We start from the raw sequence: 22,112 nt of genomic DNA, 5'->3' as shown, positions 1-22,112 counted from the left end.
AACCTGCTAGTGACCAAAGTTGATTTGGAATGCAGTTTGGAAAATCTGGAGAATTTGGAGAACCACAACAGGCGAAACAACGTCTGAATTGTTGGAATTCCTGAGTATGAAGAAGGCAGAGATATGGTGAAATTCCTAGATGAGCTGTTCCTGAGTCTGCTCGACATAACAGGCCACAAGTTGGAAATCAGTTGAGCTCACAGAGTCCCAGCTCAGAGATTGGCTGAGGGAGACAGGCCCCGATCAATTCTGGCCAAATTTCTGAGATCGTCTGATAAATGAAGGCTTTCTTTTAAGAATCACAGCATTTTCTTGTTCCCAGACTTTGCGAGTTTGACAAGAGAGAAATGTGATCGATTCAGGGAATGCATGACACTCATATCAACGGAAGTTTGCTTTTGCACTGATGTTCCCATCCAAACTGAGAATAGATACTAAGGATGGCCGCAAAATATTTACATGCCCACAGCAAGCCTTGTCTTTCATAGAAACAATGGGTGAGTAAACCATTTGGTGATTTTCATGAGGCCCCCGAGTGGATTGACTCACTGGGCATACACTCGACTGTCTGAGGAAGCTGAGCTCCATTTTGTTTCTTTTTGTGTTGGTTCCGCCTAGCGGCTGGAGTTTGTTTTGTGTAGTAACACTCCTTCAGAAACTTTTGCATCAACGGAAGGTCGCTTTTACACTGAAGTTCCCGGCCAAATTGAGAATAGATACTAAGGATGGCCGCAAAATATTTACATGCCCACAACAAGTGATGTCTTCCATAAAATCAATGGACTGAGGAAGTCATGGTGTGTTTCTCATGTGGCCCTCTAGTGAACTTGACATGCTGAACATGCTCTTGAGTGTCCAAGGAAGCTGGGCGCCTTTTTTGTTTCTTTTTGTGCTGGTCTGCCTAGCAGCTGGAGTAACACTCCTTTGGGACAGTTTGTGGATGAATCTGCTTGTTCTTTGTGTCTATAACTCCTATAACTGCCTACAGGCAAGACTCCGTGGCCAGATGGCTTTGCCACTGAATTGTTTAGATCTTATGCTACAGAACTGGCTCCAATTTCTTTTGAAGTTTATACAGAATCATTAAAAAATGGAAAGCTTCCGCCAACCATGACACAAGCCCGGATCAGTCTGATTCTTAAAAAAAGGCAATGATCCAAGCGAGTGTAAGAGTTATCGTCCAATTTTCCTGATCCAGCTAGACATTAAGATATTGTCAAAAATGTTGGTTAACCGATTAAGTCAAGTTATGACATCTCTTATACATATAGATCAGGTGGGGTTTATTCAGGGCCGCAGCTCTTCTGATAACATTAGGCATTTCATTAATATAATGTGGTCAGTGGCGAATCATCAGACTCCGGTCGCTGCCATCTCACTTGATGCCAAAAAGGCGTTTGATATGTTAGAATGGGAGTATCTTTTTAAGATTTTGGAAATATATAGGTTCAGGAATACTTTTATTGGATGGATTAAGTTACTTTATAGACACCCTGTACTGGCAGTATAAACAAATGAATTAATTTCAGATTGGAATACTTTTATTGGATGGATTAAGTTACTTTATAGACACCCTGTAGCGGCGGTACAAACAAATGGATTCATTTCAGATTATTTTACTCTGGATAGGGGCACCCGGCAGGGTTGCCCTCTTTCCACATTATTGTTCTGTCTTGCCCTAGAATCATTAGCAGCCACGATAAGACAGGAGGATGATTTTCCAGGGGTGATGGTGGGAGGTGTGGCACATAAGCTTTTGCTCTACTATATAATTGTATTATTTGTCTCCGACCCTACTAGATCTATGCCTTGCCTCCACAGAATTATTAATTCCTTTTCTAAGGTCTCAGGATACAGAGTTAATTGGTCTAAATCCGAAGCTCTGGCTCTGACAGTGTACTGCCCAGTAACGGATTTCCAGCTGGGCACCTTCCAGTGGCCCAAACATGGCATTAAACATATGGGCATTTTATTCCCGGTTAGAGTTAATTTTGATCCCTTAATAAAAAGTTCTCGAGTGATGTGTGCAGGTGGGCTTCATTACATTTATCAATGATTGGGAAGGATAATGTTATTAAATGAATTGTATTACAAAATGTAACTACCTGTTACAATCTCTCCCTATAGATGTCCCCCTCTTTTACTTTAAGCAGTTTGATAGCATAGCAAAGTCCTTCATTTGGAATGGTAAGGGTCCTAGTTTACATTTTAACAAGTTACATAGACCGATTGACAAAGGTGGGCTAGGCCTACACAAGATTTTGTTTTGTTATTATGCATTCGGTCTCAGATATTTGGCTCACTGGTCGCTTCCACCTGAGAGAGCCCCTCCTTGGTTTTGTATTGAACAGGATGTTCTTGCCCCTATTTCGCCATTGCAAAGCCTTTCTATCAAATTAATCGGAGAAGTTAAGTTACACCCCGTTATCTCGCATTTGCACTCGGTATGGACAAAAGTGTCCAGAGTGTTTAATTCTGACATTTATTTAAATGTTGCCTCAAGCATATGGCTGAACCCAAAATTATGTATTGATAAGTCCCCTTTCTGTTGGTCAGAGTGGATTGTGAGGGGGGTTGCTACACTCGGTGACCTATTTGAGAGCAGAGTGTTGAGATCATTCGAAAATTTGGTCCAACATTTTGGAATTCCCAGATCTCAGTTCTATAGGTGTTTACAGCTGTGCCACCTGCTCTGTATTGTTTTTGGGAGTAGCATACACCCTTCTAAAGTGGCAGATATTCTGGGAGAGCTGATTACTGCTTTTGGAAAAGGTCATGAGGCAACAGTGTATTACTCCCTGCTAATTCAGAGTCTGGGGGACGGAGCTCTAACTTCTATCAAGAGATTATGGGAGAAAGATTTAAACTTGGTATTGGAGGAGGGAGTGTGGGATAGGATTCTAAAAAATCAAGGGTTCGCCTTACGCAGTTCAAGATTTTACATAGATTTTATTGGACCCCCTCTAGACTGTATAGGCTTGGTCTTAAAGACACACCTACCTGCTGGCGATGCCAATCGGAGGATGGAGACACAACCCATGTTTTGTGGGGGTGCGTTAAGATCCAAGGGTTTTGGTTGAGGGTTCAGAATTTTGTATGTGACGTCTTGGGCACTCAGGTTTAGTTTTGCCCCAGACTCTGTATTTTGGGAGATGGGGTGGTAATCAATGTGGAGAATAAACATGGAGAGGATTGGGTCCTAACCTGTGTTATGGTCGCCAGACAGGTGAAGGTTGGAGCACCCCAATTTCAGGAGTGGTGCTTGGGGACGGGGAGAGTGGCAGCCTTAGAGGAGGGATCTTATAGAAGATTAGGGAATCTGGATTTGTTTGTTGGAAAATGGGGTGGATATTTAGCATTCTTGGAGGGTTCTCGGGTGGAATAGTGGAGAGAGAGGGGTAATTGTCAGTGTGTGTGATTTTTATATATATGTATTTTTTTTTTCTTTTTTCCTCTATTAGTTGTTTGGTTTTTGTTTTTGTTTTGTATGTGTTCATGTAAGACCACAGGGGTGTTTGTTGAGGTTCGTGGTGGGGTTGTGGATGGGGAAAAGTAGGGGTGGTAGTGGGTGTTAAAAGTTGATTTTGTGTATTTATGTTTTATTTTTCTGTGTTTTAATAAAAAATGTTAATCATAAAAAAAGAAAATGTAAAAAATATAAATAAATAAAAATTGGCTGATGTCGCACTACTTTATTCCAAAAGAAAAAAAAAATGCACACAAAATAAAAATTAATGCTAAATCAACAAAAATTGGAGTACATACACAAATATACAAATAACAGTGAAACCTTTTGCAGTGGGTTGGTCGAGTGGTCTTTTGATCTACAGTATGTTGATGTTGCTTTGGATGTTAGTGATTTCGGATTAAAAACCCCTTGGTGTATACAGCTTTTAAACAACACTTTTAGTTTCTTTGAAACAGAGATCAGACCACGGCACAGTACAGAAGCAGAATGCATGTCTATATGCGAGGGGCACGGTTTTGTTACACTTTTGAATATGCTGGATCTACCAGCATCTGCAACTGACTTATGCAAAGCATGATGAACTTGAAATAATTTTGAACAAGTACACTCCCTAAATAGAGATGAAATGTGTCAAATGGATAAAAAAAAACCCCCGCATGGAAGAAAACAATAAATGGAATGAATTGACTTACAAGCATTTTATTTATTTATTTATTTATTATTATTTTATTTTTTTGTGGAATCGAAGATGCCAGTTCCAGACTGTACCGGCCCAATTTAACCCCTTGCTTATAAGCATAGTTTCGTCTGGTTGAAGTATCTCAGGAGTTTAACAGTGTCTGAAGGACAGCAGGATCACAATGTTCTAGCAAAGGGTCGTGCTCCTGAGCAGCCAGACCCAGACCTGCATCCTGCCTGGATGTGCAAGCCAGAATAGATTGTGATTGTGTGTGAGAAGGTCCACTTTGATGGGAATCACCTTTGGTGTCCCGTTCAATAGATTGTGCAGTATTTGGAACCATGGCTCCATTAGCCATCTGGGGACCACCAGGAGAAGAGGATTGTAACCTAGATGGACTCTGTTGAGAACAAGCTTGATCAATGGTAGTGGTGGGATGCATAGAGAAGATGTTTTGGCCAGTCGTGTGCTAAAGCATCTTATCCTAGAGGACTAAAAGGAATAGTTCACCCAGAAAGTAAAATTTTCTCATCATTTACTCACTCTCATGCCATCCCAGATGTGTATGACTTTATATCTTCTGCTGAACACAAACGAAGATTTTTAGAAGAATTTTTCAGCTCTGTTTGTTCTCACAAATGACTTATTGACGACTGTCATATTGACTTCACCACCTCGGGATGGAGACCGCACTCTCCTGGGTGGATCTTGTATTGAGACAGAAAGTCTGCTGGTCTGTTTTTTATACTTGATATATGTACTGCACGTATGGATGCAAACCAAGGATAGGCCCATATGACAATGTTCTAAGATAACCTCAGTAACTGGTAAGACTTCACTTCACCTTAATGATTTGTTTGATAGACAACAAAAGTGTTGTCAGTCTTGACCATCACATGCTTGCCCTTCAGTAATGGCAGATAGTGTTGGAGGTCAAGAAAAATGTCTCAGAGTTTGAGAACATGTTCCTTCTGAACACCCCCTGGACTGGCTGGCAGTGACAGACAGCTCCCCAGTACAAACTAGAGGCATCTGTTTCCCAGTTTTTGAAAAGTTTCCCAGATTGACCCCCTTAGTTAGAAGACTCAGCTTCCACCATGGGCAAAGCAATGACTGAAAACACTGTGTCACTCTGATTTTCTTGTGGCGGACCCATTTCAGATGTAGTCTTAATGCAGTGACCCACACTTGGATTGGTCTGACCTTCAAGAGACCCAAAGGGATGATTAGAGTGGCTGCTACCATCAATCCAATCTGTCTCTGATATGTCTTCATTTGATAACTGTATTCAGTTGAAACTTATGTAGCATCCTCTTTATGCTCGCTTCTGAAACATGTGGCAGTGAGGCCAACATTTGGCATGAATCTACATCCTATGTAAATGAAGGTCTAAGTTGGGACCAGCTGACTTTTGGTAAAGTTCACCCTGATCCTCAAGCTTGAGACATGTTGTATCATAATTTCTGTCTGACATAGAGCTGTTGCATAAGATGGGTGCATATTAGATATGGTAAAATCCTGATCGTCTGGGACATATATGAGTGATTTCTGCACTCATAAACCTTGTGAAAATCTGGAGGGCCAAAGAGAGGCAGAATGCAAGAACGTTGAATTGATGTGCTTGACCTTGGAATGTGAAGCACAAGTAGCGGCGATGTTGGGAGTGGATGGGAATATGAAAGTAAGCATCCTTGAGGTCTATTGCCATGAACCAATCTCAGAGGCTGATGGAACGTCTTATGTTTGTAGCATCCTGAAATGGTATTCCTTTAGATAGAAATTCAGACTCCTCAGGATAGGCCTTAATGGCTCATCTTTTTTGGAAATAGAAAATACAGAGAGTTATACCCACTGTGCTGTTCTGAGAATGGAACCTTCGATATGGCCCCTTTTCTAAGGAGAGATGTAATCTCCTGAGCTAGAGCCCTTGAGTGTACTGAAGTACACTTGTTGGTTAATCTGGGGTAGCGGGCAACTTTATTGACGAGGAATTCGCCAGGTCTCATAACATACCACTTACCTCCTTTGAGTCCCTTTTGGCAGTGGCAGTGTTAGACGGATGCCCCCTAGGTGATGGTCATGTTCATCACACCACCGATGATATAATTATACAAATTGGAGTACTGCACACTGAAACCATTCGCCTGTATATCATCCAATCGCCTCACAATCCAGTAATCCTAGGACTACCTTGGCTGCAGAGATACAACCCTCAAGTTTCTTGGAGCAAGAAGCAAATTACTCAGTGGACCAGCACTTGCATCTCCAGTTGCTTAAAACCCATCTCTCCGAGGACCACTAGAGCTGCCACTGTTCGAGAAGAACCCACTACAGTTCCCAAACTACCTCCTGAGTACTTTGACTTAGTTGAAGCCTTCAGCAAGACCAAAGCCTCGCAACTTCCTCCTCATCGTCCCAGTGACTGTGCCATAGAGTTACTACCTAGTACCACACCTCCACGAGGCAGAATTTTTCCATTATCCCAGCCTGAGTCCGAGGCTATTAAGTCATACATTGCGGAGGAACTTTCCAAGGGCTTTATCAGACCTTCAATCTCACCAGCATCAGCCGGGTTCTTCTTCGTGGGTAAGAAGGAACGTGGGCTTCGCCCTTGCATTGATTATTGTGGTATTAATGAAATCACAATCAAGTTCCGTTATCCCCTGCCTCTGGTCCCAGCAGCTCTTGAACAACTTCGAACGGCCAAGTACTTCACCAAACTTGATCTGTGCAGCGCATACAATCTCATTCGCATTCATGAGTGGAAGACAGCATTCTCCACCAGCACAGGGCACTATGAATACCGGGCCATGCCCTTCGGATTGGTCAGCAGTCCATCTGTATTCCAGGCCTTCATCAATGATGTCTTCCGAGACATGCTGAATCGATGGGTATTTGTATATATCGACGATATCCTCATCTATTCTAACACTTACAAGGATCATGTAAAGCACATCCGAGCTGTTCTGCAATGTCTCATCACCCATCAACTGTATGCCAAGGCTGAGAAAGGTGAGTTCCATCAGACGTCCGTTTCATTTCTAGGTTATCAGTCCAGAAGGCGTGGCTATGGATGACAGCAAAGTACGAGCAGTTTTGAAATGGTCGCATCTAACCACGATAAAAGAGCTGCAATGTTTTCTGGGATTTGCCAAGTTTTACAGATGCTTTATCAGAGGTTTCAGTACTGTTGCTGTGCCCCTGACATCGATGCTAAAGAAGGGGGGCTCTTGGCTCTCCTGGTCCCCAGCAGCTCTCCAATCCTTTCAAGATCTGAAAGCACGTTTCACCATCCAGACCCTGATCGCCCATTCATTGTTGAAGTGGACACGTCTAACACTGGCATCGGAGCCATCCTCTCCCAGCATTACGGTACACCTCCCAAGCTCTTCTCATGTGCCTACTTCTCTCGCAATCTCTGCCTCGCTGAACAGAGCTATGACATCGGGAATCGAGAATTACTAGCCATGAAAGCAGCATTCTAAGAGTGGCGTCATTGGCTGGAGGGAACTAAACATCCTTTCCTTGTTCTGACTGATCATCAAAACCTGGAGTACTTACGTACTGCAAAGAGACTCAACCCTAGACAGGCAAGATGGGTGCTTATCTTTACACACTTCAACTTCAAAGCGATGCTCTCTCTCGTCAACATGAATACTCGCGTCAATCTCAAACCGAAGAACCCATTATATCACCTACACTGATCATTGCTCCAGTGCAATGGGATATTATGACAGAAATAACCAACACTTAGACTCACGATCCACCACCTCCCAACTGCCTTCCTGACAGAACCTAAGGGTTATACAATGAGTCTATTCCTCCCTCAGCTCTGGCCATCCTGGAATCACTGCCATGCTTCAGTTATTACGCAACCGTTTCTGGTGGCCCACCACGCAGACAGACACCATTATTCATGTCCAAATCTGTCCCACTTACAACATCAGTAAATCATCCAAACAACTTCCTGCCGGGTTACTACAACCTTTACCCATACCTCAATATCCATAGTCCCATATCGCCATAGATTTTGTCACGGATCTTCCAATTTCTCAGGGTCACACCAACATACTCAACGTAGTAGAACGCTTCTCTAAGGCTTGCCGTCTAATCCCATTGTCTAAGCTGCCCACTGCCTTTGAAACTGCTGAACATCTATGTAACTACGTGTTCAGATTCTACCGTCTACCAGAAGACATTGTTTCTGATTGAGGGCCTCAGTTCACCTCCCATTTATGGTCAGCTTTCTTCCAACAACTAAACATAAATGTCAACCTAACCTCTGGGTACCATCCACAATCCAACGGCCAAACTGAACGCATGAATCAAGAATTGACTCACTTTCTCAGAACCTACTGCAATCAGAATCAGTCAAACTGGAGCCACTATCTACTCTGGGCTGATCGTCATCGTCACCCCAATCTGGAATACAACCCTGGTCAATGGTTCTGGCTCTCCACCCGTGATTTACGACTTCATCTACCATGCAAGAAACTCAGTCCCAGAAATGTGGGTCCATTCAAAATACTCTCATACCTGTATCATACCTCCTTGCCTTGCCCTCCACTTAACGCATTTCTCCCACTTTCCATGTATCCTTGCTCAAGCCCGCTCGTGGTCCGAGGGGGAGGAGGAAGAGTTTCTGCTTCATTTCCCTGGACATTACCTGTTATTGCTTACTGCCTACCCTGAACTTGTGCCTGTTTTGTGACTATGTATTTGTTTTACCTTGGCTATTACTATTGCTGATGATCGACCCTGCCTGTCTGTATTTCTGCTTTTGCTATTAATAAAGCCGCACATGGATCCCAACTCCGCTGACTCATCATTACAAAATCATTGTTTTTACAGTATTTTTAGGGTTTTTTGGGTGTTACTTCGTGATGGCAAAGAAGTTGTAAAATTGGCAATTTATAAAGTACTCCCGGGGTACTAACGATTAGTTTTCGAATCGAACCCTCTAGCATCAGAAATCAGTTTGTCTTCATCATTTTGAAATTTATATGAATATGCCAACTTGTGAAAGCATAGGTAGAGGTGGGTAGACTAGCCAAAAACTGTTACAAAATAATTACAAAAATAAAAGTAATGATGTTAATAATTAATTGAGTAAGAGTAAAAAAGTATCCAATTAAAAGAATACTCAAGTAGCGAGTAACTACATACATTCATATGAAACTTAATGGACGTTTACATCACAATATTCCATTACATAATACACATCTAACTTGTTAATAATAATAATAATTTAATAATAATTATTATTATTTGAAATTCTTTCATGTTGTTCCAAACTTGATTTACTTTCTTTCTTCAATGCAACACAATTAAGGAGATGTCAGACAAATTGTTATCCTCAGTCATCATTTACTTTGACTGCATGTTTCCTCCATATTTTAAAAGGGAATGGTAAATAATATTTTGTCTAACATCTTTCGGGTTCCACAAAATACAGAAAGTCACACTGGTTTGGAACAACATGAGGGTGGGGAAATTATGACAGAACATTAATTTATTGCTGAACTATTACTTTAAGGACGCTTGTCAGATTTGGAAGAATCTGTCAATTAGAAGAGATGTTTGGAAACCAGTTTCTAATTATTACGGTGAAAACCGTGAACAGTATTCCACAGGCTGAATCATATATAATGCTGAATAAAATGAAGCAAGATCATGCTTAATTAATGGCTATTTCACAGCTTTTTAAGTCCTGTATGGATCCTTAGTTCAGAGTAGTTACAGTATTTTCAGTGTATAAAGAATTTAGAAAATTGGTTCCATACAGTAAGGGTAAACTGCACCTTATCTTTGTATTTGGAAGTGTGTTAGGCTTATTTAAGTTCAGAGCTTGTTGCTTTCCATGAGAAAACGTGCTGCATCTGTCAAACACAAAGTTGCTGTGCAGTGTGCACACGCAAAAATGTTCCAGTAGTCACGCATGTGATCGGTAGTGCAAAAGGCATTTAACACGGATGTTTACATGGATTTATACAGTAGACACTGATATATTTCAGCACTGATATAAAATGTATACTTTTAAACTGAGGTCATAAGAGCCCATAGTTACATAATCACCCTAAAAATGACCGTCACCAAAACACAGAAAAACCACATTATCACAATCGGCAAATCTTACCGCAACGAGATTTCTTAAGTTGGAGCTGCAATTTTGATCGTGAAGTATCCAATTGTCTTGGTGTAATATAAAGGCATTGCATGACTAGAAATGTTTGTTTGGAGTGCTTGCTGCTGCTGCAGTGATGAGCTCGAATTGAGTGACAGAGTGCAGAAGTAAAGTAAAGCGTAAAAGTCCCATTCAAAAATCTCTCAATAAATTACACATTTATTAACATTTATTTAATTAAAACCAGTAATGTAATGACAGGAACGTCGCCCATTGTAACGAAGTAAAAGTTTTTCATTAGAAATCTACTTGGGTAAGAGTAAAAAGTACCCACTATTAAACCTACTCTTAAAAGTACATTTTCTCCAAAAGTGTACTCAAGTAAATGTAACGGAGTAAATGTAGCATGTTATTACCCACCTCTGAGCATAGGTACAGCCACTAACTTTTTATTCTCTCTTCTCTCTCTTACTGTCTCTTTCACTGTCTTTCTCTGTCTTTCCTGATGGTCTGCTGTTCTTGCTTTGACAGCAATGGTGATCACTGCTATCATTTCTTTCTGTAATGAGTGATGTGTGTTTGATCAGATGTTTGTATAGAGTCATGAGAGACAGCATGAAAGGGAAACAGACAATGTCTTCTCCAGCCGAGCAGCTGCAGTACTTCACAGTTCAAGTCTCTCTTTTATCATTTCAACCCCTGAGCTGTCAGGACACACACTCTGCAGGAGGTATTGAAATATTCAGAACACCTTTGCAATAAAACACTGGACACACACACACACACACACACACACACACACACACACACACACACACACACAAACCTTTGATTAAACCAACATGAGGATCAATAGTTCTGGGTTTCTGTTACCAAGCAACAGAAGCTTCAGAAAACCACTGCTTATAGATAATCACACACACACACACACACACACACACACACACACACACACACATACACATACATACATTTATAAAATGGATAGTTCCGCTCCTGGATGCTGATTGGCCAACAGCTGTGCTTTATTCATGATACGTGCGATGGACGCTTACCAGGCATGCTGCCGAAAGGGTTAATGTGAATCTTTTATTTTTGTTAAAGCACGATGAATTAATGAATTCGTCAAATAATAATAAAAATAATGCCTGTTATAGGGACTAGGTGGGATTTTTTTTTTTTTTTTTCTAGGTGGAGGAATTTCTTATGCATTACAAATTAAATTCCTGTAGCTTTATGGATAATTACACATTGTCCCTTCCATGTCCTTTCTAGGTATCCTTTTTCAGATACAGTACAAAGCAAAAATAACCTCTGTAGGTTGATTTTCACTACAACTGTAGGAATGCTGAAAAGACATAAAAAATGTTAACACAAGATTATATAAAACTGTGCATTTCTTGTCTATTACCACCCTCTGCTACTTACAGTATACCAATGACAGAAATAAGTGGAATAAGAATAGCAAAATATGTGGGAGAGCATTGCATAGAGCCTTATGGTGACCTTATTGTAATGCAACATGAAGAGTCTTCTGTTTTATGCACTAAATTAATTTTCACAGTCCATTGCTGTTCATTTCTGTTTACTACTGTTAATTTTCTTGACATTATTGTTAATTTACTTTGAGTTATTAAATGTTGATGTTTGAAATAAATAATTGGAAACAAAATTATTATTCTATGTCTTCTCTTTGTAACACCATGGTCAGGCTTGACTGTAAGCATATTATATAAAAAAAAAAAAAAAATGACAATTCAAAACAGTAAAAAAAAAAACAAAGAAGTAAACATTTATGCTAAACTTTGACAAATAATATTTTGATAATGTCAAAATACTGTAAACTGTATATCCAAATGCATAATTTGTGATAAACATTTTAATTACTACACAGTAGGTGACTGCATAGAACACTGCAGCAATCTACTGGCTATTATTGTCAATGTGATTTTCAAGTCATATTATAATTATTTTCTTCACCAGATGGCAGCAATCAACCCCCACTATATGACATATTTGCATATCTTCTTCATGTTTCAACTAATAAAATTGTAGATTTTAAAGTTACATAAATGTGCTTATTTGCATATGCAGATGAATGGTGAAATTGAGAAATTTAAATGTAAATAAGATCTAAAAAATACTTTTAAAAAGTTACACTATTTCCGGTAAAATAAAATAAAATAAAAAAAAATGACCGCAAATAGTAAAGTAGATGTCCCTTCTTTAACAGAATAGGAGGGTTAATGTTAATATAGTTTACATAGTGACTTTAAACTAGACATGGGTTAAAGAGAAAATATTTAATAAATGCAATGTCAGAAAAGGTTATAGATGGCGTGAGTTTGAGATGGTACTATCTATCTGTCATAACAGATACTATCTGTTTGTTTGATCAACGGCAGGCAAGGGGAGTGTTCAAAAAATCTGTTTGAAAACAACATTTATTTTTGAAATTATGTTTGGTGGTGCTAGTGAGGCAGAAATTACACACTTCAGCTTTAATTTGAGCAAGCCAAAATGTAACTGTGACAAGGAAACATCTCCATAAGATGTTTAGTTATTGGAGAGATGTTAGGTATCCTTGAGATGAACCACACTAAGTTCAGGGAGCCCATCCAGGAGACACACTCTCCATAAAAATCTTTGGTTTGTCGGCGGATGAATGTTCATGTCCAGTGCAAATAGTTCCAAGGGAATCAAAATCTTGTTTGCATAAAACTATTGCAACAAAGTTTGGGTAAATAGGTTCATAATATTAATCATGCACTTTTTAATCATTCGTGTGATTGTGTGAATTTTACCAAGTGCTTTCCAGTGTGTAATAAGCACAAGTTTAAGTCAGAAACAGATTTTCCACTTCAGAGTGAAAATACTTCAGAGACACTTTACTTTACTGTTCCTTTTGTTAAAGGGATAGTTCTCCCAAAAAAGAAAATTCTCTAATAATTTACTCACCCTCATCCTTTTTTACTATAAATTTCAGTGGCATGCGGTGCACACACCGGGTATCCCTTCAATCCTTCACAACAGAGCTCTGAAGGTGCAGATTGCTGACGGCCAACGCCCAAGGTGAAAATAACACATTTGATTGGTCAAACTTTCTGTCACTCTGCTAATACAAATTAATTACAGAACCCTTCAAAGTATCCTGTGAAGGGGGATGCAGTATGCAGAGTTACACCACAATAATGAGTCGTTTTGATTGGCTGCCACAGACCGCTTACACTCTGTCAAACAGGAACAATGTGAATATATTTATTGTAGTCTACATTACATTTAAGTTGTTTTTGAAGTTTCTGTATTTTCATGCATTTATTTATTTAATGCACATATAGTATTAAATAAACGGAGGAAAGAATGTTTAGTTGAGTAATGTTTTCTTCTCAGTTTATGTCACCCTTTCTCTGAAGGGTTTGAAAGGGCTGACTGCATGCCACTGATAAATGTCCTTTTTAATTTTCACTTTCACATTCTTATTTCATTTTTGCCGATTCGCATTCTTTGTGCATATTGCCACCTACTGGGCAGGGAGGAGAATTTATAGTAAAAAAGGACTTAAATATTGATCTGTTTTTCACCCACACCTATCATATTGCCTCTGTAGACATTGATTTAAACAGTGGAATCATATGGATTACTTTTATGCTCCCTTTATGTCTTTTTTGGATCTTTAAAGTTTTGGTCACCATTCACTTGCATTGTATAGACCTACAGAGCTGAGATATTCTTTTAAAAATATTCATTTTTGTTCTGCAGAAGAATGCAAAGTGTTCTGCAAAAGTCATACACATCTGGGATGGCATGAGGGTGAGTAAATTATAAGAGAATTTTCATTTTTGGGTGAACTATCCCTTTTAGGGTTTATAAAGGTGTTTTAATGACCAATAACGCATTTACAAATGCATGATAAATCATTAATATGTGCTCATTACAACATGAATAAGAAGTGCAATTGTCATGCAATACCTCCCATGTTATAAATGCTTAATAACACTTATTCAACATTAGAAACCTATGTACATAATGTTCAGTGTGGTTAAATGGTCATCAGTCTTTATTATATGATACATGCTGTGAATGACCATGAAAGTGTTTTTGCAGAGGACTTTAGGAAACTAGGTCTGGGTAAGTTGGGACACCACTCATAGTAGCACCATTCTTTTTACATCAACGTGACAAGGATAGTCCGCCAATGAATAAAAACACAAAACGGATTGTTGCAAAATCACAAAATCCTTCCTTTAAATCTCACTATGTATAAGTATTAATAAATGTATTTATTAAGCTTTTATAACATGTAAGTTAAAATGCTCACTATTTGGCAAGTATTGCATGAAAGTTGCCCTTTTTATTCGTGTTGTTATAACTGCATGTTAATGATTTGACGATGATGACACACACACACACCCACACACACACACACACACACACCAAACACACGGCTACTGACTACTATCTCTCTCTCTCTCTCTCTTTAATTGAAAGTGTCTGTCCACCTTTCTGCAGCTTGCGCGCGCGCACACACACACACACACAACATTATAGTGCCTCACCATACATAAAACTGACTTGCTGTAGCTTAATGTGTGTGTGTGTGTGTGTGTGTGTGTGTGTGTGTGTGTGTGTGTGTGTGTGTGTGTGTGTGTGTGTTTGTGGCCACATATCATTACCCAAGACATTCAGCTGTGATTTTTAACACACCACCTGTCTACAAGACAGATTTTTTTTTGTATTCTTGGTGGTTTCTGCCAAAAAGAGAACTGAGCCTTAATTAGCATGACACAGTTATACACACACACATGTACAGCACAAATTCAGTTTCCTTAGTAAAATTGCTGGTTGTGTGTCACTTTCTACACTGTATAAAATCTTATAAAATATCAATATTGTGTTGTAAGTTGTTGTATGCGTATATTTGTGCATTTCCCATGTGTGTGTCATGTGTAATCCTTTGTAACGAAGTGCAGTTTGTGTTACCATACAGAAAGGTTGATCATGCGGGGGATCAGAGTGTGTTGCCATGGTTTCCTGTTGGACACCTTGCTAAAGTTCCATGAGCATAAGAGAGAGAGAGTGAGTGTGTGTATGTGTGTGTGTGTGTGTGTGTGTGTGTGTGTGTGTGTGTTTCTGTACTGTTGGTATGTGTGCTGCGTGAAGGATAGACTATGTTTTTCTGCTTGTGGGGTTAAATTGTGGTTTTCTCTGCATGAAGAGATCAACTGCTCAACAGTGTCACTCATTGTGATGTTTGTGTATGCGTATATGTGCTTACTTTAGGATACATAATTTTTATCTGTTGAGACAGCTGGTATCTTCATGTCATTCTGCCACTAAAGTTGTTGTTAGATATCTAAGGGACCTGTCACACAGTATACGTTCTTGCATTTAAAAACAGCATGGAATAAACAGAATGGAATAAAATGCAGGAGTCTCGAGGCACATTATTATTAAAAGTTAGCTTCTTTTAACTTGACACTGCATTTTAAAAAGGTGGTATTCATGGCAAAACAGCGGCGCGCATAACAACGGTCAAAGGCGTCTTTTAAAAAAATAAATAAATTTAGTACAGACGGAAGCAATAACTCATCCTGGCGAACGGGCGCCTGAAATCAAAAGAGTAGCTTTAAGTAGTGTCAATTGTGAAGCTGTAAAATCTGAAACATGTCAATGTGTTCCTCTCTTCACAGCAACAATCAGGCCTGACACACACATAGAGGAAGACCGGAGGCAGGAGGGGCAGTGTAGAAAGTAAAGTTAGAGGAAAAGAAAAGAGAGAATGGATTCATTACCGATGGATTCTGCAACTGTGGATGAGTTGGTGGTTGTCTGCATACAATCTTTCGGTGAGTGAAACCGTTTCTAACACAATTCAGGAAGAGCATGCACATTTAGTCTGACTAAATGAAAATGCAAAGGGTTTCCCAGCTGAAAAGAGCAGCTGAGTTGCACTGAATGCACTAGCATAGCCATGTTCATTAGCAGAACTTGGTTGACCAGCATGGTCTTTCTCACCAGAATAAAAAAAATAAATAAAATGGTTTATTTAGTAATGTTCTGTGATGTTTGTGGTTTCAGACAACAAAGGCACAATAAAAGGCTCCTCATTTGTGAGAATGTTTCTGATGATGCATCCTTGGTACATATCTTCCACCCAGCTGGCCAAGAAACTGCTGCTAATGTATCCTTTTTTACAAAATATATTTATCCTTTTTTTTTTATAAAACAATATATATATATATATATATATATATATATATATATATATATATATATATATATATATATATTGTTATATATATGTACACTGTATATATATATATATACTATATATATATATTATATATATATATATATATATAACTTGTTTACATTGTTCATTGTGTTAATGTAGGAGGCAGCCATTCCTCATAAGTGAAATTTTACTTTACTAATACATTTCAACTTCATCACATTAGTTAGAACACATGATTTGTTGGAACCTGGAATTAGAAACAAACTATTTTTTTTATTTTGGTTCAGTCTGAGCAGCCTCCTTTCCAAAAAGCAACCAGTTACAAAATAAAAGAACGGTTTATAGACTTCTTTTTTTCAAATAAGCAAACATTGTGCCAATAAGCTTTGAAATTAAATAACAATGACAACCAATGAATCTTTGCTTAATTTTTTTTATTTATTTTTTTTAGAACTGGAAGCAGTTGTGACCTAAACACTTTATTTGTGCATTTTACATTTTGTATGAGTCTACATTTCAGTTTAATAATCAAGAAAAAAAATAAAAATTGGAAAAATAGAGAAAAAAATAGAAGAGCATAAGCTTGAGGGCAATAAAGGATTTGGGCAACAAGAACAAAATAATGTTTTTAACTGATTAACCGCATTTAAAACGTACATTTTTATACATACACTGGTGGCCAAAAGTTTGGAATAATGTACAGATTTTGATTTTTCGGAAGGAAATTGGTACTTTAATTCATCAAAGTGGCATTCAACTGATCACAAAGTATAGTCAGGACATTACTGATACAAAAAACAGCACCATCACTATTTGAAAAAAAGTCATTTTCATTATCAAATGTAGACAGGCCCCATTTCCAGCAGCCATCACTCCAACACCTTATCCTTGAGTAATCATGCTAAATTGATCATTTGGTACTAGAAAATCACTTGCCATTATATCAAACAGAGTTGAAATCTGTTTGGTTCATTAAATGAAGCTTAACATTGTCTTTGTGTTCATTTTTGAGTTGACACAGTATGCAACAGACTGGCATGTCTTAAGGTCAATATTCGGTCAAAAATGGCAAAAAAGAAACAGCTTTCTCTAGAAAATCATCAGTCAATCATTGTTTTGAGGAATGAAGGCTATACAATGCTTGAAATTGCCAAAAAACTGAAGATTTCATACAAAGGTGTACACTACAGTCTTCAAAGACAAAGGACAACTGGCTCTAACAAGGACAGAAAGAGAGGTGGAAGGCCAGATGTACAACTAAACAAGAGGATAAGAACATCAGAGTCTCTAGTTTGAGAAATAGATGCCTCACATGTCCTCAGCTGACAGCTTCATTGAATTCTACCCGCTCAACACCAGTTTCATGTACAACAGTAAAGAGAAGACTCAGGGGTGCAGGCCTTATGGGAAGAATTGCAAAGAAAAATCCACTCTTGAGTAGAAAAACAAAAAGAAAAGGTAAGAGTGGGCAAAGAAACAGTCATTGGGCAACAGATAATTGGAAAAGAGTGTTATGGATCTTAACCCCATTGAGCTTTTGTGGGATCAGCTAGACTGTAAGGTGTGTGAGAAGTGCCCGACAAGACAGCCACATCTATGGCAAGTGCTACAGGAAGTGTGGGGTGAAATGTCACCTGAGTATCTGGACAAACTGACAGCTAGAATGCCAAGGATCTGCAAAGCTGTCATTGCTGCACGTGGAGGATTTTGAAGTAGTTTAAGAAGTTCTGAACATTGTAATAGTAATTTTTCACGTTATTAATGTCCTGACTATACATTGTGATCAGTTGAATGCCACTTTGGTGAATAAAAGTACCAATTTCTTTCCATAAGAGCAAAATCTGTACATTATTCCAAACTTTTGAACGCCAGTGTGTGTGTGTGTGTGTGTGTGTGTGTGTATATATATATATATATATATATATATATATATATATATATATATATATATATATATAGTAAAATAAAGTTTTCAGGTTTTCTTTTTCATTCCTTGAACCATTTCTAATCCCTGGGAACATTACTCTCTGTAAAGTTTTACATTCTTCCGTAAAGTTCTGTAAAACCTGATGTTTTGTGTAAACATTGTGTAAAAAAGTTTTAAAGGAACAGTTCACTTAAAAATGAAAATTCTCTCATCATTTACTCACCCTCATGCCATCCCAGATGTGTATGACTTTCTTTCTTCAGCAGAACACAAATTAAGTATGGACCTACAGAGCTGAAATATTCTTCTAAAAATCATTGTTTGTGTTTTGCAGAAGAAAGAAAGTCACACACATCTGTGATGGCATGAGGGTGAGTAAATGAGAGAATTCAAATTTTTCGGTGAACTTTCCCCTTAAGTCCTATAGTAAAGTTTTACAGTTAAATGTGTAGAGATAAATGAAAGAATACTGGATGTAAAACTGCTGTATAAAATATGGATTAAAATGTTGATAACACAGCTTTTACATCTTTTCATAAAATAAATAAATACATTTAAATACCAATGCCTTGTTGGATATGTATTAATTTGTAGGTTGTGTGTAGGTTGCAAAGGTTAGCTGTAAAGTTTTGGTGTAAAATTGAAATGTAAAGGCTAAAGTCATAGTGTAAAATAAAAACTTAATACTCTTAACAAGCATGCAGGTCACAAGAGGAGGGCAGCACTGATGAGATCAGAGTCAAAATATGCCACCTCGTAAAGTAAGATTAATCCTGTATCTCTCTCAATTTCTCCATGATACAGATAGAGACATCTTTTTCTTTTCATCCACTCTTTGCCTTACCATTTCTCCCTCTCTATAGATACTGGATTTCTGAATTTCCGGTAGAGTTTGATTTGAATCCTGCTTTGGCTAACCAGATTAAAGACCTGAGAGAGAACCTGAATGCTGGTGGCAATGAAACCCAGGGTCAACTTATAGATGTAGAGAGTGTGTAAGTATACACACATACATTAGAAATGCTCATACTCAGGTTAAGAATACAGATTGTTTACCCAAAAATCTAAAATCTGTTATAGTCCGCCAAGATCAATATGAATACCCACATTAACATGCTAAATCTTTCAGAGAGTTGTCATAACTAAATGTTTGTTTGTTGATGCTTCTGCAAGAATTAGGCAAAATCATATGGGGTTTGAGCAACATGAGGATGAGTAGATGATGGTGGTTTTCATGTCTTATGAGGGACGTCCTGAGACACAATGTCAGATGTCAGCAATTTAGAACTGTATGGAGGAATAATAACTGTCTGAAAGGAGGCACTCATCTTCCAATCCCACCCCACAGGCCATCGTATAAATGGAAACGGCAAGTGACACGGAGAGTTCCATCACTGTCCAAAAAGAGAAAAATGTCCCTTTTGTTTGATCACCTGGACCCCTGTGAGCTTGCTGAACACCTGACCTATCTGGAGTACAAATCCTTCTGCAAGATCCTGGTATGTTTGTATGGAGTGTAAAGTATAAAAATGCCTAATTTTGTGCACTGAATTAATTATGTGACACAAAATGTACTTTATGACAAAATGCAGTTACACTTTAACACATTATGTGCACAAAAAGAAAAAAGCCAGTTACATTTCATCAACGAAAGTGTAAAGTCAGCACTTCATTTCGTGCATGACATTCTAAACGGAAAACTGATTAAATGCACAAAATGCATGCACTTTCATTTCCTGGAATACAAGGGTAAATGTACTTTTCCTTTTGTGGATAACAGAAAGGCAGATGCAATTTGCACCCTGATGCAAATAATGCTAGATGTTATTTACACCCTAGTGCAAATAGAGGCAAATACTCTTTGTATTCCAATTTAAATACTAACATACATACATACATTAAAAGGGCTTCACTGTAGCATGCTGTTTATTTGGAGTCCCACAGACACCCTACACCAACCTCTACCCCTAAACCAAAACCAAACCTTAACCTTACCCCTAACCCTAAACGTAGTCTTGTGAGACTTTCTGAAAAGGAGCTTTACAATCTAGATGCGATTGATGCTGACGCTGTAGCAGAAAACACCTTTCGTGGGCAAAATGCACCCATCATGTTTCAAGATACATTTTATCCACAAAATGCTCATTCTGTGAAAAAGAATTCTTATCTGGATCACAAAATCCTTTTTGTCTACAAAATTATTTTTGCACATTACGTTTCATGATTCAGCATGTCACAGAATAAATTCTGTCCACGAAATGCTCACTCCAAGAATGTAACATGCATTTTGTCCACAAAACCACCAGGAAAATGACTGCACTTTCTTAAAAAAATGAATACATAGAAATATATACATATATACATACATATAACAAGGTAATAACTAAAAAAATAATAATCATAAAAGTGCTAAACAATTGTGTATAACAAATAAATACTGTAAATTATGTAGGAATTATAATAAAAAAATGTATATGTCAAGAAATTAATAAACAAATATGCAAAGTAAAAAAAATACATTTAAAAATAAAAAAAATGTCAGACAGTTTTTACACTAGATCCCAAATGAATTACTAATGATTTTAGTAACAATAACTGTAGTTGCGTGGTGTCCGCCATCCTATTCTCCCCTGTCAATGTTCGTGAGAGAAATGCAGTGGGAGACGCTGATATAAACAAGGAGATGGTGCACAACAGTGAAAGCAGTCCGTCTAGTGCATATTCATAACGAAATGGAAATGGCTTTTGTCTTTCTGGTCACAAAACACATTAAAGTGTAACAACATTTATGCCACAAATGTTGTAGATTGAGCTTAATTTATATTAAACCCGGAATATTCCTTTAACACGTGAAGACAACTGTGAGCGAGCCATTCTTAGGTTGAATCCAAGTATATACTGTGACGCTGTGGCAATCAAAATTTTGCTCGAGCACGACCAGTAAAGTTTCCTCATGTGTGTTCTGTAACCACTTGTTTTGTGTGTCAGTTTCAGGATTACCACAGCTTTGTGATGCATGGCTGTACAGTGGATAACCCCATTCTGGAGAGGTTTATTACACTCTTTAACAGCGTCTCGCAATGGATTCAACTGATGGTACTGAGTAAACCCACCGCCCCACAGAGAGCCGCTGTGATTTCACACTTCATACATGTCGCACAGGTCAGGAAAACGTCATTAAACTGCCTGTAAACTTTTATTACAGGGTTTATGTCAGCTCAGGGGCGTTTTATCTGAGGAAGCAAGGGAGGCAATGCCTCAGAGAAAGACCCAAAACCTGTAAAACACAGTTGAGGTTCTGGTGTAGAGGTTTAGTAGGATAGCAGCTAGTCCCATGTGACTTGCCTTCTCTTTGTCTCGTGAATTTTTTAGAAGCGTGGTGGGGCTCCATCACCCCCTGCTCTTGTTCCTCCAGATGATCCCTCGTTCTCTTCCTTCCTTTGGGCCCTGAGCTCTTCCTCTTCCAAAATATCACATCCGTCGCCCACTTTATCTCTCTCTCTATCTTTCTTTCTCTGTAACAAGGTATTCTGCCCATCACTGAAGCCACTGTTTACCTCTGGTTGTCTCTCTCTTTGAAATCTTTTCCTTATTCATCATCCATCACTAGCTGAAACACCCCCCTTATGAGGTCTATTGTCTCTACACATACATCTCTGTTTCCTCTCAACAAATGCA

At 38.4% G+C, this 22,112-nt stretch overlaps 1 protein-coding gene across 8 annotated transcripts in view; it reads left to right on the top strand.

Annotated features, from left to right (window-relative positions):
• The window catches only part of LOC127441630 (RAS guanyl-releasing protein 2-like), an 83,723-nt gene that overhangs the window by 25,841 nt on the left and 35,770 nt on the right, over positions 1–22,112 (top strand). For 3 of the 8 annotated variants that reach the window (XM_051699281.1, XM_051699250.1, XM_051699305.1), the window contains exons 2-7: positions 15,963–16,118; positions 16,351–16,453; positions 19,139–19,195; positions 19,298–19,429; positions 19,783–19,933; positions 21,423–21,596. In XM_051699281.1, coding sequence (XP_051555241.1) covers positions 16,052–16,118; positions 16,351–16,453; positions 19,139–19,195; positions 19,298–19,429; positions 19,783–19,933; positions 21,423–21,596 — 684 coding nt within the window. In that variant the 5' untranslated portion in view covers positions 15,963–16,051. Of the gene's footprint in view, positions 1–13,258; positions 13,345–14,031; positions 14,083–15,962; positions 16,119–16,350; positions 16,454–19,138; positions 19,196–19,297; positions 19,430–19,782; positions 19,934–21,422; positions 21,597–22,112 lie in introns of all 8 variants that reach the window. The other 5 variants (XM_051699273.1, XM_051699255.1, XM_051699288.1 and 2 more) reach the window with 3 other exon arrangements.

Source organism: Myxocyprinus asiaticus, chromosome 1 (assembly GCF_019703515.2).
Source record: "Myxocyprinus asiaticus isolate MX2 ecotype Aquarium Trade chromosome 1, UBuf_Myxa_2, whole genome shotgun sequence".
In the NCBI taxonomy this organism is placed as follows: domain Eukaryota; kingdom Metazoa; phylum Chordata; class Actinopteri; order Cypriniformes; family Catostomidae; genus Myxocyprinus; species Myxocyprinus asiaticus.
Note: the sequence above shows the minus strand (reverse complement) of the source record. Positions and strands in the feature narration are given on the sequence as shown.